The sequence below is a fragment of the Lutjanus erythropterus genome, chromosome 16, assembly GCF_056507025.1.
Source record: "Lutjanus erythropterus isolate fLutEry1 chromosome 16, fLutEry1.hap2, whole genome shotgun sequence".
Classification (NCBI taxonomy): Eukaryota; Metazoa; Chordata; class Actinopteri; order Lutjaniformes; family Lutjanidae; genus Lutjanus; species Lutjanus erythropterus.
In genome coordinates this window covers 31,213,772-31,241,589 of record NC_139332.1, presented here as the reverse complement: position 1 = coordinate 31,241,589, position 27,818 = coordinate 31,213,772, and the positions used below count along the sequence as shown (strand labels likewise).

Below are 27,818 nucleotides of genomic sequence, written 5' to 3'. Positions count from 1 at the left end.
CAAGAGGGAGGGAGAAGGCAATAGAGGAGAATCGATACTGAGAAGAGAAAAGTGGGCCATGACAAAGAACGAATACAAAGAAGGGCAAATGAAACAGCTACTAGTAGCAGGAGGAGGAGCAAGAAGCAATCATTCATTATAATTATTTGTTTCATAGCCACCTTAAGAGAAAAGGTCATTTTATGACAGCAATTTAAGATACTACTAACATCCCGTTTGAACATTGTTGGTTTCCAAATTTTAACAAAAGTCATTGTAAAGCTTTGCAGTTTCCAACGTGACAGCAAAATAACTGTAGATGAAAAATACTGAAAGGTTTGACAAGGGTGTGATCAGAAAGACAGAGAGATTGTGCTGGATAAGAGGGAGGAGGAGGAAGGGGAGGAGGAGGTTGTGTTCTTGCGGGCAGCAATCTACCATGAGAGGAGAGCAGGAGCGAGGGAGTTGGAAGGGAAAAACTAGGCCACGTGGAAAAATCCAGCTGTAATGATCCAAATCAGGGACCGGCCGATAGCTAGTATGTCTGCCTCTCTTTCACTCTATAGTTTCATCTTTATCCTCTCTCTGATGTTCAGTTAAGTTGGTTGTTCTGTCTTTCAACCTTCAATCCTTTCCTCGCCTGAGATTACCTCTCTTCATCTCTACATTTTCAACTCCTTTTCAATCTCTTCATCCTCTCACTATTATTTGCAGATCACTTGTCCAATAACCAGTTGTGAAAGCGTAGAATGAATTTCCACACATCATCTATCTCGCCATTTCAAGGTCTAATTTTACCTCTAATGGGGTCACATTAGTCCAGCATGACATTTCTCAGGCAGAGGCACATACGCGGGAAACATGACAGAGGAGCTCAGTTAAAGATGGCATATTCAAAGCAGCAACAGATGCACTTTAATAGGATTCATGAGGTGGTTAGAAAAGCACAAGTGTCCTTTGTGTGTCCAAGGCACGAGGAGAATCAGAGAGGCAGGTACAAACACACAAACACAAATCTGGAGAGACAGGAAGAGCTAACCAGCACTGGCCTGACACTTCCTGTATTCCATGAAAATGCGAGACGTCAGCAAACACTCAACTCCAAAGCCTTCCTGGCACTCTACACACTTCCTGTCTGTCTTGCTAAGTCACTGACCTCTATGAGTATAACACTTTCAACCATATTAGGATCATATTATCATATCTTGTTGTAGTTGCACACCATGATTTCAAGCAGAATTCCGTTACAAACTAAGAAGATGGGTTAATTCAATTTTGTTTCATATGTGAGAGGATTTTTCTTGTGTAGCAGTGAAGCATTGCTCATTGTATTCAATATTAAATTGATTATTATGTATGAGTTGCCCAGTTTCCCAGCCATAGGTTCAAGATTAATCATTTCAAATGCTCTTGAATAAAGTCCTGGGATGCGTTTTATTTTACCTCTGCCTCTGAAGAAAGAGTGAGAGCCACTATCCAGGGACAGACTCTAATTCAGAAGCACAGTACACACCCACTGGGTCTAAGGACAAGTGGGAGAAAAAGGATTTATTTCCACCAAAACAGCATTGGTGTATGTTAGCACAATGGAAAGATGAACCAAGACTGCTTTGGAATAATTAAGGCATCTAATCTTAGTTTGGTAAAAGAGAGAAACTTGAATTCATAAAGTGTACTGCTGCATATTTTTGTTTAATTAGGAAAACAAAAATTATCTTTTTGAAAATAGTAAACATACATAGCATATGTAACTTATCAATAAAGCAAATCAACTAGATTAATCATTAAACTTATTTTCAAGCAAAAAAGACATACATTTGAAGTGATCAGCCTGGAAAATAAGCATATTCAGTGCTATTTCAGTTCTTTAATATCTTTGTAAGTTGAATGTCATGGGGTTTGGACTGCTGTTTAGACAAAATAAGCAATTTCAATATGTTACCAAGGGACCTGGTATATTGTGAGGGGCATTATTTTTACAACTTTTGATAACAATTAACAGAAAAATACGTTATTCTGATTTGCAGCCTTATCTTCTGTATAATGTAGGGAATAGTTAAAAGCGTATGTGTGGCTCTGTGTGACTTACAAACAGTGAAACATTAATCCTGATGGGCAGGAAAAAGCCACTGAGAATGTGTCCTTTGCTTCACTGCTACACACCAGCTTAGAGGGTCAACACAATCACACACTCAGGGTGCAGCAGGAGGACTGAGCTGCCAGACGTTGGCACTGGTGACTGCTGAGTTAGAGGTGTTAAGTATACAGAAAGAACATCGTGATGCCTTCTTCAGCCAAAGATCTACAACGATGTTAACCCTGTTCACTACACACACACACACACACACACACACCAAGACCACACACAGCTGACACAAGATACAGATGGCTCAATTTGCCAAAGACATGAAGCTTATCCAGCCTGACAAAAAGATGAGATTGTGACAAAACAGAGTTAAAACTGAATAGACTTTACATATACAAAATTAATGTAGTCTGACAATTTACCAGTGTAAGTAATTTCTTGCCAAAAGTTTTATCTCTCAATACAAACACATACAGACAGCAGAAATCCACACATTTACAAGTGTCTATATTTGTAAATGGCAAAGTTATGGCTAATGGTTTCCTGACCACCTTGTTCTTCTGAATGTCGCAGTTGTTCCACTCCCTTACAGATTTCCTAAATTACATTTCCCTCTGAAAGGATTATCATGGACTGTTGTGTACCTGTGATATTTTAGCAGACATGGTTTTTAAGATAATCTTAAGATGGTATAAATGTTACTACACTTCTTTACTGAGAATTACTAAATAAAAACAGCAGTGGAGGAGAAATCCATACTGTTTTACTTGCAAGAAGCAAATTATGGAGCTACTTGAATAAATATAATGTTCATATGAATGTTGCTGTCAATCTGCCCTAAACCATCTGGTTTTCCACTGACTCAGAGTGTGTGTGTGTTTTTTCTGAGTCAGGTCGCAGTGTTTTTCCATATATGACCCTGTCGCTATTGCTTTAGATATCCTGTCATTGTTACACAGCCGTTGCACGCAAGCACCAATGCACACACAAGCACAACACATACACAAGCACCCTTCCACCCTTGTGAATGATTTAAGCTGGATCAAATGTCCCCCACTCCAGTTTCAGTCAAGTGATGCCGCAAGCAGGATTTTAAGTTCACATTTCTCTGTCTATTCTTCCTGACAACTGCTACAAGTGACTCACACACAGCTGACGAAGTAGTTAAAAGTTCACACATTATATACAGGATAGTGGTTTGTAGGGTCAAGTTCACTGTAAGATCTGAAAATAGCTGCAATCCAGACTACCAGCACAGGAAGGGAAAGAAAGAGGAAGAACAGTGTATGACAAAATGAATGAATGACAGGGCAGCAAACTTGATATCATCCAATACAGTAGGCGTGCTACTGTCATTATATGTCTTCAAAGAACAGAACATGATTAGACAGTGACACACAGCAGCACAAGTCCTATTGTTGTGGAGTGACATGCAGAGGACACAGAGCACAGGTCCTATAGGGTTACAGCCTTATTATAGCACTGACGAAGGAGGTGAGCTGTGACTGATGTTGACAGCACACAGAGGTACAAGTCTAAAACCTGCAGCCTTAGGGCTCGATTATATTCACAAACGGATGTGTACACAGACAGCTGTGGACACCATGAATGCCTATAAGTTTTGTTTATACTCAGGGTGGGTATCTATGATCACCTCCTGATTTGATTCCAAGGGCTACGGTGCAATTATAAAAAGATTAGTGATGCATTTTGATGCATCACAATTTTAAGCTTTTAAACCAAGAGTTGTAAGTTAGATTATATCCATCTACGGTCACTAACACTGAACCACCAAAACTCAAGAAGTAGCCAAGTTTAGAACATAAACATGACTCACATGTTTCTGTCTATTACATTTCACCATCCAATTGGCTCAGACATAAGGAACACACAGCCCGTCTTACAAAATAGTTACAGACGATCGTGATGTTAAGAATTTGGTTTTAAATTTCCGTTTATTGATTTTTCTGCGTCAATTCATAATCTTTCAAGAGAGATACTTGATGCACCTAAGAATAGGTTATTTCCCCCATCCCTAGTTTATTCTACTTCCTATTGTCCACTTTGAGGATGTGTTCCACAAATATACAGTGGATTGCATTTGTGGTGGCCACATGGACATGTCAGCAGACAGGTCTGCACAACTACAGTCAATTGATGGTACATGGATGTCTGCACAGAGCTTACATGCACACCCTCTGATGACACACGGACCCTAGAAGACTCTTGTGCACACAAATTAGTGGGTCATGTCACTGACAAATTCTCCTAATTAATCCACTGATGGATAAATGTATTGATCAACTTACCAATTTTAATAATCATCTATCAAGGTATAGCTTCACAAACTCAGATTTAAAATTAGTGATTTTCTTTATTTTGTAGTTTTATAGTTTTAATTGTATATATTTGTTTTTTGTTTTGTTTTGTTTTGTTGTTTTGTTTTGTTTTTTTGCAGCTGGTCAGTCAAAAAATCTCAAGACTCAACTGCGGGAACTGGTATCTTGGGGTTTGAATTAGATAATAATTGATCTTGAAACAAATAACTATGTGTAGCCATAATTTGAGGCAATTATAACAAATGAAATGATTTACAGATCTACGAAAATAAGAAAAAAGTTTCACTGATGTTTGAAAGTGTAACTTGGCCTATTATAAATGTATCTAATGAACATATAAACAGGATTTGCATGCGAAGATAATATAGAGGTCCTATGTCATTTTTATACCACATGGGCTCATACATACGAAACAGCAAGGGATCTGAATCCATCCCTGCGCAAATTTCACCACAGCAATTTCTTATGCACTGATTGCACCTGCCAAATAAAAAGGAACAGCAGTGGGTAAAGAGCTATCAACAATGCCAGAGTTGGAGCACTGACCTGTGATTAGTTTGGGACTTTCAGACTGTTATGTGTGGAGATGCATAACAAGCCAAAAGGCCCTAGAGACCTGCGTCCAGCTCTATTTAAATCAAAGTTTGTGTTCCCTTCCTTTAATCACCCCTCTCTTGGGAAACACCACCTCTAATGCCTTATTTATTTATCAAAGTGCGTGTACTCAGATAAAATTGAACTGCGATTGCGATCGACAAATAGCACTTTAATGGAAAGCAATCATTTGCGACTGGCTGAGAGATGGACTGCCTGGCCGCTGAAGTAACCCAGTCTGAATTTACAGTGAAAGAAAGAGAAGTTCAGTGGAGGTCCCTCTGCCTCTCGAGCAAGTTTAATACTTTTACCATTTAGACATATTTTAACATTAAGCTGGATTTTAATACCAGACACATAAATACAAACCCCTGTGTGTTAATTTTATAGAGGCCTGGGCCAAAGCATCTGTTTTCACCAGCTTGTACTTGAGTTGAGTGAATTGTTACATAAAACAATTAAGTGAAAGCCAGAAAGTTTTTTTAAATCAAAGGAAAGGACTGGAAACTTAATTTAACATGCTTTTCTGTTATTAATACCTTGCTATGCCCCAAGCAAACCACCCGCTGCAGAGAAAAGCAACTATTTGAGCCAAAAGGATTTAACTCGTGTTATACAGGAGATACACAGAAGACTCTGTCTGCGTATTTTTACCCAGACATATTCCAGATATGGCTGACCGTGTAGAGCCACGTGTTTTCACTTTTCTTCAATAAAGAGCTTATTCCACGAACTGTAAAATCACAAGAGCTGGACAAATTGTTGCCATAGCAAAGATGCTACAAGCTGTCACTGAAACCATCCCCCAAAGGGCTTCTCCCTCTGTGGTTAGACAGAGTTGTTGTACAGATACTTCATCTTGGAGGATTAAAGAACTGCTGATGACATGAACCTCCTCATACACCGTGTTGTCTTTCTCCACCTGTTTTCTACACAAGCACACACACACACACACACAGAGGAAAAACACACAAACTAACTTCCAAACCCTAAGGAGTTTAGTTTCATTATCATAATCAATAATTAAAAACCACCCCCTTTTCATCAGTGCCAGCATCACAGATGTGACCTGAGTCTACTGGCAGTCAGCACCCCCATCCTCTCCCACACACACACACAAACACACACACACACACACACAAACTCTCCACCCTCCTCCCTCCCACAGTCAATTTCAGTAGAGGCATTCATTTTTAAAGCACCCCTGTCACTGGGATTATAAAACAGCGAGTCTCAATGCTGGTGGTAACGCCACTGCTGCAGGGGGTAACAATAAGAGAGACACGCACAGAAAGAGATCTGCAGCAGCCCAACAAGCACTACTCTGTTTGAGAAGACTTGTTTTCTCATCTTTAAGTGTTTTAAAACCTCATCAGACACACTCAACCTTTCCAATGACTTGCAGAGCAGCAGCTTTGATATTTACAGGACAAACAGCAAACACAAGGCAAAACATGAGGCCATGTGGGGAAAATTCCCTGACGCTGGCGTGCTGGCGGGCAGGGGGACCTCATAAACCTGCTTCCTCTGGTGTCTCAAAAGCATAATAGTGATTACAAGGGAGTCAGGGCATGCAATGTGCCCCTACCAAGTACAAAAATGTGGCAAAGCTAGAACCCCTGCTTTGTTTATCTAAAATATCAACAATGAAACAATCCAGAGAATGAAACTGGCAGACAGGGACACTGGCTGACTGCCCAAAAGCTCAACTTACACTTTCAGACACACTCTGTGACCCATGTTCTGAGGTCTTTTCATTGCATTCCTTTCAACCCATGACAAAAAACACTTAGATTCCTACAATATTCCCAGAGGGACATGAATGCGTCTCAAATGTCCAACAGAAAGTTGAGTCACTCCATCTTTAAACTTGAGTAAATTATTAGTTTATTTCTGGTTTGGCTTATATTTCAAACTTCACTGTGATATTTGAATGCATCCTCATGCTTGCAACAGAATAGAGGAATTGAATATTTTAACTTTTATTATTTTTGGAGATTGGAACAAGAAGGGAAGAACTTAGGTTGGCTGTTTCAGTTGACTGTAATATATAGTGACTAGTTTGATCATTGACTGACTAAAAAAATAAAAAGGGGATTCCTTAACACAAATTCCTCTGAAATTGGAGGTCTGTGGTCTAATGTGAATCTATTGTGGGTGTGCTTGACATGAAAAAGTTTGGGAGCCTATGCACTACACAATACATCTCCCCCTTCTCCCTTTACCTTTATATCTCTCCAGCACATCCTCATACGCCTGGGCGAATTCCTTCTCCTGGGAATGGTTTGTCGGCAGAAGACCCGGTATGAACCCCGCCATGGTGGCTCTGCAAGCCGGCTGGCGAGTGGAGAGGGGTCGGCCTGCAGACTACCGCAGTGACCCGGTCCCCAGCTCTAGATCTTTCCTCTTGTCCAATCCAATCCAACAGCACCTTATCTGAAACTACTGATGCATTGGCGCACGCTACAAGCCCAGTAGCTCACTTCTTCCAAGCAGGGTTAGATAATCCTTAGGGATACTTCAGAGAATAAAAAAGGACAACAAAAGCCCTATATGAGTGCTTATTTATGAAAATATAAGACGTTAAAGAGGTGAGTATCTACTTGAATGAAGGTTACATAAACGTTATCTATCCATTATCGCCGTCTGTGTATGTGTGTGTGCGGGAACACACAGTCGCATCGCTCGGTGTGTTGTCTCCGTCCAGTCCCTCCTTGAATATCGGCTTCCACTGCTGCTTTCTGAGCCTCCTGTGTGTGTCTGAGGGAGGGAGTATATCCAACACACCCCAGATGAGTGTCCGTGGAGGGAGGGGGGGCACTGTGTCCGTTTCCGTCCTCAAATCGGCGAAGCTCCAAGCGAAGCCGTATCCGGGTCTCAGTTTCCTATCCCAGGCGGTGTCTGGATCCGAGGCGAGCCGCCCGAGCTCCCAGCATGCTTCCCAGCCGTAATGGCCGCTTCTATCCGAGGCTTTGCGGACTCTGCTGCCTCTGTGTGTATGTCTGTGTTTCTCTCCCTCTCTCTCTCTCTCTCCTCTGCTCAGGTTTCTCGTCTCTTCCTGCAGTGGCTGTCTTCCATCCCTCTCTACCGGCCACGCCAGGAACCTCCGCCACAGGAATTTCAAGAGCCGCCGGGGAAGAGCTAGGGTTAGCTTACATGGCTGCTGCCGGTGAAAAGTGAAGCCGGAGCGCCCCCGCATGGTGGGCACGACTCGGTGACAGATGAAACCCCTGACCAGGCCCGAAAATATGCTATCAACAGTACTGTTATTGTGTTCAATACACACGTAACTTGTAATTTAACTACTTAACTTACATTATAATTAACGTTTTCTTCCGTTAGCTTCTTTTTCTTTGTCTTTCGGCTGCTCCCGTTTTTTTCCGTTAGCTTACGTCACTGAAATTGGCGGTTGTAATTCAGCCTCACCCTCGAAACTGCAGATTAATCATTCCTGGGGTTAATTTGATTATTAAAAAAAACTCGTTTGGTCGCATTGGCTTTTTTTTTTTTGCTTGCCTTTTATGAACTACTGCATGAGGAAAACTTCCATTCAAACTGCCATACAGCTATTTGTCACAGAAACAGGTGAACCGATGGGTAAAACGAAATGGCGGATATAACGGTTATAGTTAGATTTATTTGAGAGGTGACAACAAGATTTTTTCATATTTAACTGTGATCCTTTCTCCCCTTTTAGGTATATAAAATAATTTACTAAAAAAAAATAATGCCACCAAGATCTTTGCATAACAGGAACAGGTGCATACAAAAAGACATAAAAGACAAAATAAAAACAAAACGTTTTAAAAACGAAACTTGATTTTAAAACACATGAGTCAAATTGGAAGGGCTAGAGTTTATTTTGCAAGTCTGTGTTAGTCTATTGTTATTATTTTTCGTTTCCATGACTTTGAGACAGGCCTGGCAAAATGCAGTCTGGGTGCTGGATGAGACCGACTGACAGGTTTAACATCTAATATCATGGAAACAGCAAAAATTAAAAATCTAGTAAACTAGATTTGAATCTAGAATCTGGTAGACTGTAAAACATCAAGTTTTGAACATTGCCAACAAAATATTGGCCCACAGTTCATCACATGGCAACTCAGAAAGGCTGGCCAACAGTAGAAATGTCTGATCAATTTCTCATGTGGCCCTCCATAAAAAATAATTGCCCACCACTGCTTCAGGGTTTTTCCAGGGATGGTGGCTGTGATGTGGGGCGCTGACACTGAGGGAACATCGGATCAGTTGTCCTGGTTCTAACCTTAAAAAGTCTGCTGCAATAATTTGTCAGAAATACATATTTGTAAACACTTAATGTAGTTAAGGCTGCAACTAACAATTATTAATTGTTGATTAATTGGTCAGTTATTTTCTCAATTAGTCGATTAGTTGTTTGCACTTTGTACACGTGCAGTATATGCCAGAGGCTCCCGTAATGGTGGATGGTATACTGGCATGGTTTGGGTCATTTCAAGTGACTACAAATTTATTCTGAGTGACCACTTTTATCATACAACAAAGCAAGCCTACAGTTAGGTCTCCATTACAATTGGCTAATTAACTTTAGAAGGTATAATTGTCAAAAACAAATACAAATCACTGACCAGCAAGCAAATTACTTTAATGTAAACATAATTAACAACATCTGTCCAGTAGTTACCTTCCTATACAAACTGAGAATATAACAATAGACAAAAACACTTCATATAATATTTCAACAGAGGTCTTTACACCTAGGATTCGCTCAACTCTGTGTCAGTATTTGAGGAAAATCTGGCTCTGGGTGAGCTAAATTAATGGAGCACACTGCCACCTAAAGGCCAGCTGAATCCATGTTACAGAAAACTGTGACAAAACCATTCAATCCAAGTGAAAGCCTTGTAAACAGATCTATAAATCCACAGCCCTGGACCCAAATTGAGTGCAACCAGAGGAAATGCAACCACAGACCCACTGTCAGCCAAAACCATACAAGGGAACAGACATTTAAAAAGTATGCACCCTCTCTTTGACCTGAAAAGAATAAAACTTCCTCCCACAGGTCATGTGAGCCTATGTTTTTGATCTGTTTGATGTGAGGTGAATCTGTATACATGTCCTACTGGGTGAAACACAGCCATCAGTGGATAATCTCAGCATGTGATCATCCTGGGGTCGAAGCCCTTAAAGCAGCCTCATTGAAATCTAGAGATTATGTCATTTAATCCCATAGAGACACATAAAGATGACCTTAAAGTGAGGCACAGAGTCACGCCCATGCAGTTTCTGCCAGAAATGCTGTATATTTCTCTTAATGGAAAACACAGACTACACAGTACGAAGAGTAGGAAATGTCATGGATATATCTTTTTTGATAAGGGTTTGTAGCAGATGAGGATTTCTGTCAGACTAAAATCAATACTGGATCGAAATACAAATAAAAGATGCATGAATGGCTCCAAAAGGCAGACAGCTTTCAAACCACTGTACAGACTTTTCAGATCTCGTCTGTGTGGGCCGGGGTTTGACTCCTGCTTCCAACACTTTACTGCCGTGTGGTCTGTTTTTATACACCTCAACTTTGTAGTTAAAGGTATTTACAGTAAGTGGCCACTTCATTAGATACACCTGCACAATCAAATACAATCCAATTCAACTACAGCAGGCCTATTCAATTACTTTTTTGAAAAGGGCTAAAACTTGAAAAAGTGCCAGGGGGCTAAACGTTCTCCTTTCTTATGTCTGACCTGTAAAGTTAGACACAACTGTTGAGTTTTTCAAATTAATCATATCTCAAAAACTCAATAAATCACACCAAAACAATCTTGATGGATAAATAGCACTACAGGTCAGAGGAAAAGGGTGAACTGTCCCTTTAACGTCCATTTAGATTCTGGCATGCAAGATAAACTTTGCATATCCCATTGTTCTGCCATACAGTACATTCAAGTAATATGTTTCGACTAAGTTTCTTGTTATAAACCGGATGAACCCAATCGACTTCTCCTCAGCGATGTTATGTCAAATTTTCTACAATCTTCTGACGAGTTTACTTTGCCACATTTTCTCAAAGACGTAGGGAGATCATGACAGTGAAGGTGCAAAGACAGGAAGCAACAGCCAAACATGATTTTATAAGCTTGAGTTTCACTGTTAATGGGCGATTACATGTGTATATAATGCTGATGTTCTTTTAAGTGTGTGGCTCACTGCTGCTGTAACAGATCTGGCATTAGGTATATACTGTATAATCATCTACACCATCCATGCACACACACACACACACACACACACACAGACTCCCGCTTGTAATAAGATGAAATAGAAAATGGGTGAAAAGGGGAAAAGATAGAGATATGAAAGAACATGTTGGCAGTTAAACCAGCGTGAACAGCAGCACATGTCGTATTTATCACGCTGTGAGTTCAAGCACATACCCCCACATTTATACCCTTTTCCTCCTCCCTTCCTTCCTGTTAAACCAAATCACAACTTTAACACATCACCATGAAGCTAACAACATTAATCGTCCATTTACCGTCCACCACATGTCAGAAATCTGAGAAAACACTTTGCAGCACAAAACAGAATGTTTGGAGGAACAAGCTAGAGTTTCAGGAAAAAAACTTCCAATATGTTGATCATATTCTGTAAAAAAAAAAAAAAAAGAGAGAGAGAGAGAGAGAAATAATGTTTAACTGAAGAACTGAAGAATCAGAGCATGTTCACTACAACAGGTCGATCATGAAAAAAATGATTCCAATCCAATCTTCCAGTTATTTATCAAGAGATCTCACATATTTATTTTACAATAATTATTATCATTAATTAAACTGGAGCTGCAACATTTAGTTGCTTGAAGGAAAATTACTTGCCAACTATTTTGATAATCAATTAATCATTTCTTAAACGTAAAGATTTGCTGTTTTTCTTTGTTATTTATGACAGTAAAAGTCTTTGCGTTTTGGACCATTTAATGGACAAAAGAAGCAATTTAAAGTAGAGTTGCAACAATTATTTGATTAATAGATTATGCATTGATAATTAAATTAATTGTCAACTATTTTAATAATTGATTAATCAGCTACATAACAGGCTCGATCTGTTCTGATAACTGAAACTGATAATGAAAATAATCAGAATCTGCAGCCCTTATTTGAACATGTCACTTTGGGCTCTGCAAAACTGTGATGAGCATTTTCCACAATTTTGTACATTTTATAAACTAAACAATGAATCATTTAGTTATGAAAATAATCATCTGATTAATTGATTATGACAATAATCGTTACTTACAGCCCTATAGTAAACACCCAAGACTAAATGAATAGGAAAATCTCCATGCAGACATTCTTTTCGTTTCTCTCCTTTCTTTCTCTCTGTCTTTTAATATTTTTAACATCCTCTTTGTGTCTCTTCACCCTGACTAACCCCTCTTTTCAGGACTCACATCAGACACACTTCAGTAGAAATACAAACAGACATCTTGGAGATCCAAATCTGGCGCACACACACACACACACACACACACACACACACACACACACACACACACACACACTCACATATACACAAAATGTCCACTGACAATACGAGTAGGGGGCTCCAAAATTCCCATAACGAAAGCAAAACAGGCCAGTGGATGTGGTTGTTATCCATTTGTAATCTTTTGAAACACACACACACACACACACACACACACACACACACAGTGTCATACAAGTCATATAAACAAGAGCGAGGTTGTTGTGATTCTGTTCTCAAGGTTCCAGTAACATTTCATTTCCAGTGTTCTCAGAACATGAAACAGCTGGAGGAAAACATCTTTTACTCTGTATAAACATGTATCATAAGATTACAGTCAAAGCAGGCCTGTAACGTCTTTTACCAGTTAACTGGTATCAAGACACACAAAGCGGGTCGTATCTGTTCAGAGCACAAGGGTCCCTTTTCAAAAGAGGACACAACCTGTTAATGTGTGAAACCCTTTTATCCCCGCCTAGTGGTGAACAATGGAAGATACAGTAAACTGACTCAAACTAGACCTGACTGACTGTAAAAATTTATTCCATTTGTAAGTTTTCTTTCATGTTTTAATAAGTACTTCATTCTGTGTACTAATGTGGTAAATAAGAATATAATAATAATGAAAGTCATCAAATATGTGGTGTTTAAAGATATGCATGCAGACAGAATAGTGAGTCATCTCTTCCTCGTGTCCCTGTCTGCCTCTGTCTGTCACTCCCAGTGTTGTCTCTCTGCAGTGTGTGTCCCCTCCTGTTTGTGTGTACACACTTATACTGTATACGTGTGTGAGTGTGTGTTGTTGTGTGTCCATGCTGTCATGCAGAGTCCAGCTGCACAATGAATGTGCTCTGTGAGCCAAGAGGACATGCAGTCCTCAACACATCAGCATGACCAACGCCTCAGAGCTCCACCGTGTCTCCTAACTTCAGCTTCAAAATGAGTTTGATAGTTTAAGTAAAATATATAGTTTTTAACACGTGAACCCGTTTCTGATCTCTGTGCTCCTGGTTGTTGCTGTAAACATCTCACAACAACAAAACTGCTTCAAGAAAAGATACTTCTGACATCAAACCAGGTGATCTGATTACCCATGTCTGCATTTTTGCGTGAATTACAGCCTCATAAAGCTGCTCAGTTCCCCAAATAACCAAGAATGAGCAGGAGATTGAATGAAATTATTGTAAAATGTGTGTGACTTGGATTAGTGTGTTATGCAGCCATACGAGATTCTTTGTAAAGTCTAACTTTTGCCTGCAACTTTCATAAATAAGTGTGAAGTCAATTATAGTTCAAAATGCCAATATAAACATATAAAGCCGCCTCAGAATGAGGCATGGGTAGCGTCCGTGGTTCATTCAGGAATGCAGATAATCAAATGTGACGTCCACAATCCAATAAATCAACACGTAAACAAAGTCAGTGGTGTTTCAGCAGGGCGCTTCAAACTGCAGTTATGAGGAGGCTTATTAAAGCTCATTAGAGGATACTGTATGTTCAGAATGTGAACTGTTCCACCGACTATCTACTCTGGATTATATCTTGTTATCTCTCTCAAAAAAGTCTCATGTGATAACTAGAGATGGTAGAAAAAATCATACAGAATAGTATTACAATATTTTGTGTGGCAAATTATTAATATCTCAAATAGGAATTTACTAGAATTACTAGATTATAATTAAGTTTTTTTCTTATGAGATTAGCAGAGGCCGTGGTCAGTGGGATTTGTTGATTTTTATAGAAGTGCTGGTCATTCTGTCAGCTGGACAATCATTTTCAGTCAAGCTGCATTTTACATCATGTCTGTTCAGACTCATATATGTGGTGAAGACCTTGAAGGAACTGAAAGGCATTAAGTGTATTTATTTATTTATTTTGTTTGGAAAATGAAATTGGATTCCAGTGAATCATTTCCAGTGATAAACCTGCGGTCTTCACTTAGAGACTATGCTTACATGTTGACTACAGTGGGATGACAGAGAGCTAAACATTATGATGTCACAGAGAAACTGATCTTTGACCTTTTGAATATGAAACGTCCTCACTCCATCGCGTTATTGAGTTGTGGACAAAAATATGTTTTGTGAGGTCACGGTGACCTTTCACCTCCAAAACCAAATCAATTAATTCTTGAGCAGAGGTCGACGTTTGTGTCAAGTTTCAAGAAATTCCCTCTTCCTGACATATCACATGAGAGTGGGATGGACAGACGGACTATCTGAAAACATAATGCCTCTGAGGTGCATTATGGGTAACGGAGGATCCAGGGTTTTTGGAGCTTGACCCATACTGGAGACTAAAAATCAATTTTAACCATTCTTTTTTCTCTCTCTCTCTGTTGATAATTGATTCCCAAACTTTACTGAAGTACATAAATCAGCATGTGCAAAAAAGTCACATGTGCTTTGAACTCATGTGAGACATCTTTGTAGATCCCAGAACAGTTTTAAATTCTTTGTTGGTTGTCTCAGTAAAAAATTAAATATAACTGACTTAAAACTGACTTTTTTTTCTTTGTTCCATTTTATCTTCTTCTCACTCTTTTTTTTAAACTTTCCTCAAGGTCTTTTTTTCTCTCTCCACATACTGTCTCTCTCGTAGAGTGCTTTTCCAGGTCTTTTGGCTTTCAGTCAGTTCCTCAACTCTTCTTAATCTTTCTTCTTAATCTATCAGTTTTATCCTGTCCTTTTAACTCCATTTAGTCGTGTCACTTTTGATCTCTCACTTTCTTTTACTGTCTTTCAATATCAGTTTTACTTTGTTTTGTTTCTCTTTCACTCCAACAACAAATTTCTCTTTGCCACTCCATCTCTCTTTCTTAAGTTTTCAGGGCTTCTCTGATTCAATCTTAATCCCTCTTTCTTTAATCGTTCTCTGTCTCCGTCTGTCTTATGACCTCCCTGAACCTCCCCTTTAGTTTAAAGTCATCATTTCTTTTCCCCTCCTCTTTGAACCTTGCCCTCTTTTTCCTCCCCTCCCTCCATCTCCCCATTACCTCCTCCCCCCTCTCTTTCTCCAACTCTCTTTCTATCCTCTCCTCATTACCTCCAGCACTGACTCAATCATTCACTCCTCTCCCTCTTCTTTTACAAACTCCCTTTTCTTTTCTCTCCCACTCCAAATTAAAATTCTGACACTCTCTCGCTTCCACTATTTGTTTTGCCCTCCTTTTATACCCAGTGTCAGTCTCTCTCACCCCCGTCGCCATTGCTTCTCCTCGCCTTTTTATAACCATGGAAACAGAGGAGACCACGTCGCCATGGCAACAGGAGACTAGCATGGGCTTCCTTTCAGCTGCCTGTAGAGAAAGAAATGTGGAAGGAACAGCAGCAGGCAGGACGGCGGACGCCTAAGTTACATGCAGGCACAAACGCCGGGGGTCCTGATGTTCACGCGCACATAGATCATCACTGCTGCAGTCTGACACACACATGCACACACACACACACAGACACACTTTATTATGCCTCATCTTGCGCTGTTTTTGTTAATTTTCTGTGAAAAGAATTATCAAATTATCCTTTCAGTCCTTTTTTAATCATCTAATACCCTGATTTTATGCAGATATCTTTGTGATTTTCAGTTTTACCACTCCTTTTATGCTAAAACTTAACCAACTGAAATATATACGCACAGACATAAAAAGTCACACAAGTCTAAAACTATTTCAAAGCATACACTGCACATACTGAGGCTGGTTTTGCTTCCAACCTGTGGCCCTCCAGCTTTCCTATCAAGTTAACAAAGCCCCGAAACACTTACAAATTCATAAACAAAATAAATAAATACAAGTAACAGAGGACTTCTGCTAGAACATGGCTCACAGACACAACAATGCCTGCAATAAAGTACAGGGTGAGACTATGCAACCTCAAAAGCGATGGTTACAAGCTGCCATAAAATGTTTGGTTTTTTTAAGTATACCTTTAGTAGCATTGCTTGCTAGTTTGCAAACTAATCTTAAAGTAATGTTGCCGGCCCAAAATTAAAGCTTATAGTTCAGCTAGCTAAGATACAAATTAGAGCATAAAAATTCACCAGTATGCAGGAAATGTCACTTTAAATTTCCAGGGGGACGACCCCAACATCCCCAAATTAAAGGCATAATATGCAACATTTTCCTAAAAGAAAAAACAATGCACAGACTCATATAAACATAATCCCTCTGAACCATCACTTATGACCCATTATAAGTGTGGTAGTGTCTGTATCTGCAGAGAACCTGTCCTCAGCCTGTATTTACTTAGCTTGAACTCATCTCACTGATTCAATCTTTGATATTAGTTCTCCCCAATGTTGACACAAAACCTACGCCGTTACTTCACACTCACATGTAGAGCGCTGATATATATTCAAGTTGGGTTGTATGTGTTGTTACATTTGTTCAAATTGGTTGGTATTTGTTTCTGAATTGGAAAATGCATTTGGGAATATCATAAATTAGTCACAAATTGTTCTACACATTTGGAAATCATGTTTTTATTTCCGGATCATGACACACACACATCTGTCACCAGTACTGACACTAATTTCTCTCCATATGCTCGCTCTCACTTTAAATTGTAATTCAAGAGGTAAATCCCCAAACTCTCACCCTTCACATAAACAGAAAAAAACCCAGCAGCTGTTGGGAGGTTTCATTGACATTCATGCTCAGCAGGCAGGCAGAGAAAGTCCAGAGAGGCTGAATAACAGGGTGCAGTCAGGACAGCAGCGTCTCTTTTTATCCTCTCCAGTGTGAATTCAAAACTCATCTCTGCACAAAGCTGCTGTGTTTGCACTCTCTCCTTCCAGCCTCAACTTTCTTTAGTCTCGTAGGAGAGCACTTTTCTCTCCTCTTACATTTATGTCTCTACTTTTTCTACTAAAATAAATGTTCGAGGAAGGAGAGAATACCTGTAACATGTATTTTCTGGGTTCTCTGTCCGCCAAGAATCTCAATCTTCTCCTGCATGCATTTCTAAATATTGTAACTGGACTGTAAACTGTTCAGCCTCTTGGTCCAAGCAGCCTAATGTATTCATTTTCCACATTCCAGCCTCTGCCTGAATGGAAAATGAGGTCAATGTAAACACATAGTCCATATTATGTAAAATGTAATATCATCACAATAGCCTTTGCGCCTGAGTGAGCACCGGACACGCCTGGGAAATCCTGGATGTTACCAGAAACATGAATCACTCTGCCAGCTTACAGGGCAAATTTGGAAGCATCACTGTTGCACAGAGATTCCTGCTTTGCTTTGCTGGTTTATCTTTATTTTATTTGTTTATCTTACTTTTACACATATTATCAAGTGGGTTTTATCTATGTGAAGATGCATTCTGCATTATATCCTAATTTTATCTTATTTTTACATGTTGATTTTTATTTTCATCTTATTTTACATTATTATGGCACTCTGTTCTGGTTAGCACTGTTAGAAAAGCACTTGATGCATCTAATTTCTTTGCTGTAAATCACTCCAGGCTGCATGTCTTATACTGAGAGCACTAACCAACTTCTAAATGATCTCTGATTATTCACTCTTTTAAAAGAATGGTTCCACATTTTGGGAAAGATGCTCATTCCTGCCAAGTGTTTGATGGGATAACACTCACATCTGTCCCCTAAACGTGAAGCTGCAGCCAGCAGCTGGTTAGCTTAGCTTAGCTTAAAGACTGGAAGCAAGACTGTCCAAAACACTATAGGATGAAGCTCACTGCTCCCCACAGCCTGTCATTTTTACACTTTGTTTTACACAGATTAAACAAAGATTTGACATTAATTAGCGACCTTTAGGAGAACTGGTAGGTGGACTTAAGTTTTTTACATTTGCACAGGTCCTATGAGGTTAAAACAGTCTCATTAGTATTCACAAACAAATGTCAAGTTATGAAACACAATGCATGAATAAATGCAGACTGACTTTTATCTGTAACTCTGTATCTGTGCCTCTAATTTATCACTGCAATATGACCATTTCTATGTCATCTTAAAGGAGAAATCTGTAATATATTGACTGTAATAAATCCTACAATTACCATGATATGTCATCAGCGATTAAGGAAACATGTTAAGTTGAATTACTCGCTTCTCTGACAGCAACACTACAGCCAGGGCGTCCTCCTTTGAAATTTCTACTGTAGTCCAAAACGATGCCTGTTTCACATTAATCAGACTTCAAATTAATGCCGAATGTCCGCTGCATGAGTAAGTGTTGTAAGAAATCATTAATAATCTTTTAGAAGGAGTAGATGATGTTGTTAAATTGAGCGAGATGTTAATGGAGTCTGTCAGGCAGTGAGACACTTCACTTCAACTCCAGAGTGTGTATTTTCAGTGCAGTTGGTTTTTGTTTTCAGGATAATGGGCTTAACTTTACATGGACAGACAAATGACAGTTATAAACAGCTAATCAGCTTACGATGGAGGACTCGCCCTCGCTTGATGGATCATTTTTGCCCTGGGAACGCCAAATGGGTTAAACTTGTCATGACAAAAATGGCCTAAGGTCGTCTACCTCCTTTAACCCTCTTGGGACTGATCCCAAAAACACATAGGGAATATAAGGCAAAGCATACAGGAGAGGAGTCGTGCCACTTGTTGAATTTAACGTTTTTCATGTATCTAATTTTGTGTACATGCTTCGTAATGAGTCTAGACACTGACTCAACAGTTTTGGCTCTTTTAGAAATGTTTGCAGGTGGAGAAGAGATTTCACGCTGCAGAATACTGGCAGTGTTAGCGAGGTGTCGTCTGTGTTTGAACCCCTGGGTGGTTTCGTGCTGGCGCTACCTGCTGCTGTCAGAACCGTATGATCTGCACACAAACAAGTCTGACAGCTGACTCAGCCCAAAGGTGCTGCCAGGAAACCTCCCTGTCTAACTGACTTTTAATAATTATAGATAATAACTCTAAAATGATTTTTTTTCTCTTCACTCTTTTAGCACAGTCACTCTTTCAGAAAACGTGCTCTCACACACGAACCCTTGGCATCCAAACTGCAGCGCAGCTTTGAATTTCCACTACGAGCCACATGTTCATCCAGCAGACTTAAAAAAAAAGAGGAGTGGAAGCAGTCAGCCATTTTCCTAACAGATTGTTCATTAAAAACATTTCATATGAGATCATTTGTGTTTACCTTCTCACATCTGCCAGCAGCCATGACACACACAGAGTCACTGAGAAAAGCAGGCCTCGAAAATTTGAAAGACATATGATTCAACAAGAAAACTAGACATACAGATTCATATTCTTCACTGGTTGTTAATAAAAGATAAAACTTTTTCTTTAGCAGAAAGATGTTTCTTTATTCATCTTGTCTGTTAGAAAGACCAGAAGGATAATAATGGTTAACACGGAATTTATTATATTTGTTATACGGAGTTTTAATTATCTGCAATGAAAGAGATGACCACAGGACATAAAAGTGACGCCAACCATCTGTAACCAGACTAGGATCTGGTTGTAATTAGTCTTTCACATGATGTCAGTTAAAGAGTTGAGGGCGATTAAATCAGTTTGTAGATCTGAATTTATGTCCAAAGCAGATCTCTGATTCCCCACTATGGTGAAACACTGTTTGACACTTTTCTTACTCGACTTTCTACTTTGAAAGACGCTTTGAAATGATCTATAGACAAATTTGCTCTTTACAAACCACCTCATTAAACAACATTAAATCCTCATGGGACGGGGAACTGAGTGAGGAAACATCCAATGAATTATGGGAAGGGGCACTCAGAAGGGTAAACACCTCTTGTATTTGTGCCCCTTCAATGTAAACTCATTCATGGGACTCACTGGACAAAAGTAAGATTAGAAAATTTACAAGTATGTGAACTCTAAGTCTGTTGCACCAACAAGGCTTAAAATTAAGAAAGATTCAGTTTAAACCTCTCTTAAATCCTCAGTTTAGTTTTTTCTCTAAACCTAGATAAATCTTTTTTCATTCCAGTTCTTCCATTACTGTGCTACTGTCTGTTTTTAAAATGTTCTGTTATTTGGCCATATTGCTCCATTGCTTAATTTTAAATCTGAAATTACAATTTTTTAAACATTTTCATAACATTTCTGTTTGCCTATCCCTGCTGTATTGTTGTTTTTGATGTGTTATTTTTATACTTATTATGGAAATGCTGGCTACCCTGAAAATCAAATAAATAAAGCTATAAAAAAAAAGTCAGTTTGTAGCTATTTCCAGTGCACTGGTGGATTGTATTTTCAATTCACCATTTGTCACTATTTCATATCACTTGTGGAGGTGATTTTCTAGTAAAAGAAATATTTGTTTCACCTGGTGAGGAAAGTCATTTTACAGTATTGGACAGTTTCAGCCATTTACAGTATTTATTGCTTAGTTTTTGCTAATATCAGGTTTATTTTTGTTCAAGTTGTTTTTAATATGCTTTCCTCTGTGAGTGATCAGCTTCATTTTCACATTACAACATGCAGCACCGTGTTTTTTAAACCACACGCTGCCTTTTATCTCCTTTTTATCTATTATCATCCCACTTTCAAGCGCAATGCACATGCAAATGTGTGTGTGCATGTCCATGCACAGTCCCAGGAAAACACACTTTGACATTCATACACACCCTCCTCCACTAATTCCCCATCTTCTCTCTCATTTTCTCTTGAACACACCGATACACACCGTCTTCTTTCTTGTACAAACATGTACATCTAATTTAGTTAACTTCAGTTTCACTCAGCATAGAACACTGCACTCGCTTAGAGAGACTAAAGTTTTTTTCAGACTAATACAAAATGATCAGACACACAATCACATGCACTTAAATCACCGCTTCACACTGAAATTCTTATGTAAAAAATTGTTAAATTAAAGGACCAGTTTGTAGGATTTAGTGGAATCTAGCGGTGATCTTGCAGATTGCAGATTACTGTAGCTATGGTAACCCGAAACATGGTCTTATCCTAAACCTAACCAAGTACTTTTTTGTGCATAAAGCTAACCAAACTGCAACCATTTCATGGCATTAAACATGTTTTAAAAACAGCTTTCCAGCCAAATCAGATACAGCCGCTAAAGTGTACCTTCTGCTTCGGTATCAGACACTGAGGGGCTGCAACAAATCGTTAGTATGTGATGAGGTGGTTATGAGAATATGCCGGTGTGCACGAGAACCTACGATAGCTGCGACACTTGTGCAAAATGCAAAAGGCCATATCGAGAGCCAGTGTTTGGTTTGTCTAGTCTGGGCTACTGTAGAAACACGGCAGTGACCTCCATGGAAGAGGAGCCGCACCCACTGCAGATATAACCAGCTCACTCTAAAGTAACAAAAACACAACAATTCTTATTTTCAGGTGCTTATACACTAAAAAAAACATACTTATGACTATTGTATTCCATTTCAGACACATTTTACCCCATAAATCTTACACACTGTACCTTTAAATCAAAAATTAACTCAGATGACTGCAGCTTTGTGTCAGCACACAGCTCAGAGAAAACTCTCAATCTTCTCTCCAAACACTTAAAGACAGATTTAGGAAAGAGGAGACTCAGCTGAAAGCTCGTCGGCCGTAAATGTACCTGATTGTAAAAGCAGATATCTGAGAAACACCACACAGGCTTTTATTGTGAACAGACTCTAAAACATTAACGCTGGAGGTCTGGAAGAGTCTTCCAACTGGGAATGTTTCCAGCGCAGGAAATACATCCGAATATCACACATTTTCTTCACATATAAGAGCATTAACACACATATACATATATAAAACACATACAGAAGTCTCTCTCTCGCTATGATATGGGCACTGACACCAAACCCCTTCACCCTGTCCTGACCTACATGCTGCTTCCGTGTCTATAAAGTAGGCTTTTACTGTCCTGTTGTCGCCTCCCTACTGCATCACCCCAACCCCCATCACTTCCCCTGCAACTGGCATTTATAACATTAGAAGTATTATAGCTGCACTGCTTATTTCTCACATAAAAAGGTTAAAAGGGATGTGAGTACAAGACAGAAACTGTTACTTACGACTCTCAGAGGACAGGAAGAGTTTGAGATGAATTCTTTGCCAATAACTGATCATTTCAACGTCTGCTTCAGCTGATACAGATATTTTTCAAGGTTCAAGGTTCACTATAAATGCAAATCTAGTTCTTACTTATATTAAATAAGTTTAGTCTTTTCATTTTATTTGCTTACACTGGGTCTCTAGAACTTGTCGGTTGTTATGCAGCAAGGGTTCAAAAAATTACAAAATGCAAAAGGACAACAACAATAAATCACATAACCAGAGCAGGGAAATGGAAATGCATACGAAAGACAAATATGCAGTAGTACAAATGTCCAAGTGTGCAAATGTACCAGGGGAGTGAAGGAATGCAGCCAGAGTGCTAATTGCTATTAAGCATATCAATAACATTTGGGATGAAAGAGAGATGAAGCCCTGAGGCCTAAGGGCAAAAACTCCCTGTGGACTGGACGGTCCTGGCAGTCCAACGTAGTACAAGGCCTCCTAAGGACACAGCGTGTTATGAATGACCGAAAGCTTAGCCCGACTCCTCCCTGAGATCTTAGAGGCAATTTAAGTCTTCTGAAACTATTCTTATTGAGCAAATTTAGGTTTCTAAACCAAGCAATGACACAGAAGGTTAAAACAGATTAAATGAATCTTCTGTAAAAGAGAGATGTCATATCAGGAGAAAAGTTTTTCTCACTTTGCATCTAGTCTTACTGACCCACAAAGGGAAATTTGTTTTGCAGAAAGGGTTCAGAAAATGACAGCAGGAGTGGACAATATGGATCCAATCCTGTTAAAACAACCTGAGGTATCAAAGGAATAGAAAGTGAATGTCTGCTTTAGTGAAACATCTCCTGATTTATCACTAAAGTCTTGTGTTTCCAGATGCGTCAGTTTACACATTAACTTCAACCAGCTTCACCTGTCTTTTGACCATGATGCGACAAGACGGAGCAAAACCCAGAATAAAAGACAGCTTCCAGCGACAATCGGCCACACTCCTTATACCAAAGTATAAAAAAAATGACAGTTACATGATGAAATGCTGCTGCGCCTCCTGAAAAACACTGAAACCCAACCTTTAAAAAGTCCTCGTCAACTAAAATGTGGAAACATGTTCAGTACATGTAATATTTGTTTTGGCTAACATTTCCAACCGTCTTTTCTAAAAAACAAGTGTTTATATCAGTCCTGATCAATCAATATAGTTTTAGATTTCCCAGTATTGATGAGGTAAATACTATACACACTTGAGGAGTGTTGTTGGTTTGCTGTAATGTAGGTGGCTTTGTGGTGTTTTTGGTTTATTCTACTGCTGCATCGACTGTACAGGCAGCATATACTGATGGTGCTGCTCACCAGGACATCAACACACATTCATGTGATAAAAGCCTCAAACGGTAAATAATCAGCATAATTATGAGAGGATGTGAGAGCGAAAATGCCACAGACGATAGGAGGTGCAGCACTAAGCCCGCTATCACACCGTCTGTCTCCATTAACAAGCTGGAAGTCTTCCGTCCCTCCACTAAAAGGGGGAAAGCCATTAGCCTGCTACCAGTGTCTCATTACGGGGAACCCTGTCTTCTCCAGAGAGCAGAGTAACCTACATTTCTCCTCCATCTTCTGTTACAGCGATAAAGAGAGGAGACGAGAGACAGAGGGAAGAGTCAGGAGGAGTCAGGGAGGTGTTGGCTAATAAAACATATCTAACCTTCACCTTTGACGTCTGAGTGAAAAGATGCAGACATTAAAACCTCCTCAGGGTAAAAATCTCCTCTCTCTTTACATGACGACTATGACACAAATATGAGCTTTAATAAAGTTAAAAAGAAGAAAAGAAACTTTTCACACACCACTTAAAAAGTCAGTAGAGTTTTACAAGATGCCACTTTTTCACGGCATGCTGAAGATGCTCTTATCTCAAGTATGAATATAAGATAATCATAACCAGATTTTCCTGCCATTCTTGTGACATTTATTGACCGTGGATCTTTCAGGAGACGGGGCTTTTTCCAAGTATGCGGACCTTTAATCAAAGCCAGAGGGAAGCCCCATGATCAAACATGAGGAGCCAAGAAAATGTCAACATGCCAATGAAAACGAAGTGGATGCGTCTTATACGGCTCATTTGTAACAACTATTCTATCAAAGGTCCTTTGCACAATGAAGTCTCTTCATCTCTTGTCACTTCAAGTCTCTGTTAGCTCGCCTGTTAGCACAGGAACTTTCGATTTCCGCCTTTCTTTCCCACATATTCTCTGTTGCAAGTCTCATATGAACTATTTGTGGCAATCAAGAAGTCATCTGTAAATCACAGGGAGTCAAGCTGCAGCATCTCTGACTTTATGTTTTGCATGTGCGCTGCAGGACAAAAACTGACGCAAGTTCTTCCTTTGTTCTTCTCTCTGATTTTACTGATAAGCGAAGGTCTGTTACAGGGATAGCTTGGGCTTTTTGAAGTTGGGTTGTTGGGTTGCTCCGACAAGGAGCACTCAACAGCTATTAAACCAAAAAAATTTCTAGTATTTTGTCACATCGTCAAGAATATCATTACTGCAGAATACCCTGAAGTACTATGATATTATTTTAGGCCTCATAAAACTCCACTTCAAAAATCCAAACTATCTCTTTAACACTTTTGCTGTGGGTTTGAAGTCACAGACAGATGTTGCCTTTCTTGGCTCCTGTCAGATTTTATTTCCATTCAGAGTTTTAGCATGAATTTAAAATCACTGATGCATGGTCTCTACTTTCCACTGGGCGTGCTCAGTCCTACAGCAACTGCTCCACATTCAAATCTTCACACACACACACATTCTCCACTGGAAGCTTCCCACAACAACCAGCACACAGCAGATGCAGGTCCAGTGCCTTGCTCAAAGGCAAAGTGAAAGTGTGTTCAGACAGAGGGTCAGTGTGGGGTGGTTTCCCTTACCTGCAACACGAACCACCGCCCTCTCAGCTGGGTCCAGCACCGAGTCCTGGCTCTTCCTCTTCCTCCTCTCATGTTTGGACAGGTTCCATGGCAACGTGTCTCCGGGCGGCCCCACAGGTCCTGACGGGCACGGGGACAACGACCCCCCTGAACGCTCGCTTCGGAAGGACGGCTCACTGACGCAGGAGCGCTCGCTTAGAGTATCATCATCTGACGACTCCATCTCAGTTCAGGGCTGCAGAGAGGAGAGGGAGTAGGAAGAGGAGGAGAAGGAGAGGATAGAGGGATGGAAGGAGGAGAGAGGGAAGTAGAGCAGAGGGGGGGAGGGGAAGAAAGAAGGTCAAAAGAATGGAGGAGGAGGAAGAATTGTGGAGAAAAAGAGAAGAAGGAGCTTTAGTTAAAGTGGGGACTTTGTATAATTCATCACTGGCGTAGAGTGTGATCACGCAGGGGTCATGAATGATGCAGAGTTTGAACGTAACAGCACAGCAGTAATAATACAGTGATCAGGAAGAAGAAAACGAGGAGAGAAACAACTGGGTTAAATTAGTCATCACGTCTAGACTGTTTCAGAGTTTATGAGGCTGCAGAGCTACAGTGATGAGAGGAAACTACAACATGTTATTGTGTGATTCTGCTGAATCTGGACAAACCTTTTAAAACACAAAAGTCACACAATAACACAAACTGACTTACAGATCAAAGCAGCGGTCGACCAGCAACACCTGTTTTCTGTGAGGTAAAATTATAGATTTCACCAGTGAAGTGAGAGATATTTGAGTTATATAACAGCAGTTTTTCATCAGAAAACGTTGTCTGATATACTATATAGAAATATTCTGTGAAATATTCTAAATAAAGAGTAGACTTAGACTGATATTGATTTTTTTAGGTGGCTAAAATCAGTGGTGGACTGAGTACTGAAAATCTGTACTCAAGTACAAGTGCTGTTACACTGCTAATATATTACTCAATTATGAGTAAAAGTACTGGTGTTAGAAATATACTTAAGTAAAAGTATTCAGAGTACTCAGAGTAGTAGTTCTTTTTAACTGGTGATGTCACAGTCACCTCTCCAAACTAGGACTGCAAATTTTGTGCTTTAACTATTGATTAATCTTTAATAATTCATAAGAAAACACAAAAGAGAGTACATAAGCCTACTTAACATAAGTTAAATTCCTTTTAATTGTAAAATTACTCATCTAATAAATCTTGTAGTAAAGTCAAATAATGTATAATATAATAATGTAAAATATATATAGTATATATAAAATAGTCTTTTGAAAGTTTCCATCTGCAAAGCTTTGACAAAATGTAAGGAAGTTAAAGAGTAATGTGTGTAACGTGTTTAATGTGTAATGTGTTTGTGTGTTCATGCATAAACAGCAAACACACAAGACTTATGAGAAAACATCCGTTCAGCATTTTATCGCTTAATAGAAAAATCACTGAAGTCTGGACACATTACATCTGCATCCCGCTGATTCAAGCTGATTCACTGATGATATGGATGATGCCAGCTGCGATGGAAGAAAGACGTCTCTGTCCTCGAGTGGAGGGATGGAGAAGAGGGAACTGCCGAACAATGACTGTTCAACAGACTTGGCTGAGATGAGGAGCAAAGACTAAAGACGGAGAGATGAGATTTCAGAGCTCATCTCACGTTGCTATTTTTAAAGAAGAGTCAATATGCCGAGAAGACAGAAGAGAGCTTCTTTCTCTTTCTTCTTCTCACTTTCACTCTCTGTCCTTCCTCTCTTTTCATTCTGTCTCCTCCTTTGCTTCCTTTTATCTGTTGCTCATCCATCTTTGCACTCTGACTCTTTATTGATATTAAGGTTACATTTAAAACTATTTATTATTATAATTATGGAGAACAATAAGTGATAGTAAATACTTGCTGTAAAGTGGACAGAAGTGCCTGTGTGTGTGTGTGTGTGTGTGTGTGTGTGTGTGTGTGTGTGTGTGTGTGGTCTCCTGGGAGCTGATGCTCTGATCTGTCCATCACAACATCATAAAATCAATATCTGTCCTGAGAGAATGAATTGGTCGTTACTGGCTCTTATAATTCAGCTCCACAGGGAGTCACTGATCGTCTGCTGTGTGCTGCTGGTATCATGAGTTTGAATCACAGACTCATCATTTGTTTCTCTCCAATGTGTATCTGTTAATTAGCTGTGAAATTGTCTTTAGAAGACCAAAAGAACAATGATTTTGAATGTATTCCTGCAAATAACATATATTGGTATTACTTTTAAATATTATATAAGCCATTCCTCTGCATTATTTTTTGTCAAAGTTGTCAAAGATAATGTAATGTAGACCTTTCCAATCAATTTGCAATTACAACTAGAATGATAACATAACTTTGATTTCATGTGAGCTAGCTAAC

At 39.4% G+C, this 27,818-nt stretch overlaps 1 protein-coding gene across 1 annotated transcript in view; it reads right to left on the bottom strand.

The window, feature by feature from the left end:
• Positions 1–25,658, bottom strand: part of macf1a (microtubule actin crosslinking factor 1a) — a 261,734-nt gene extending 236,076 nt beyond the window's left edge. The window contains exon 1 of the mRNA XM_084739932.1: positions 25,424–25,658. Coding sequence (XP_084596058.1) covers positions 25,424–25,646 — 223 coding nt within the window. The 5' untranslated portion in view covers positions 25,647–25,658. The remainder of the gene's footprint in view (positions 1–25,423) is intronic.
• Positions 25,659–27,818: the final 2,160 nt, after the last annotated feature.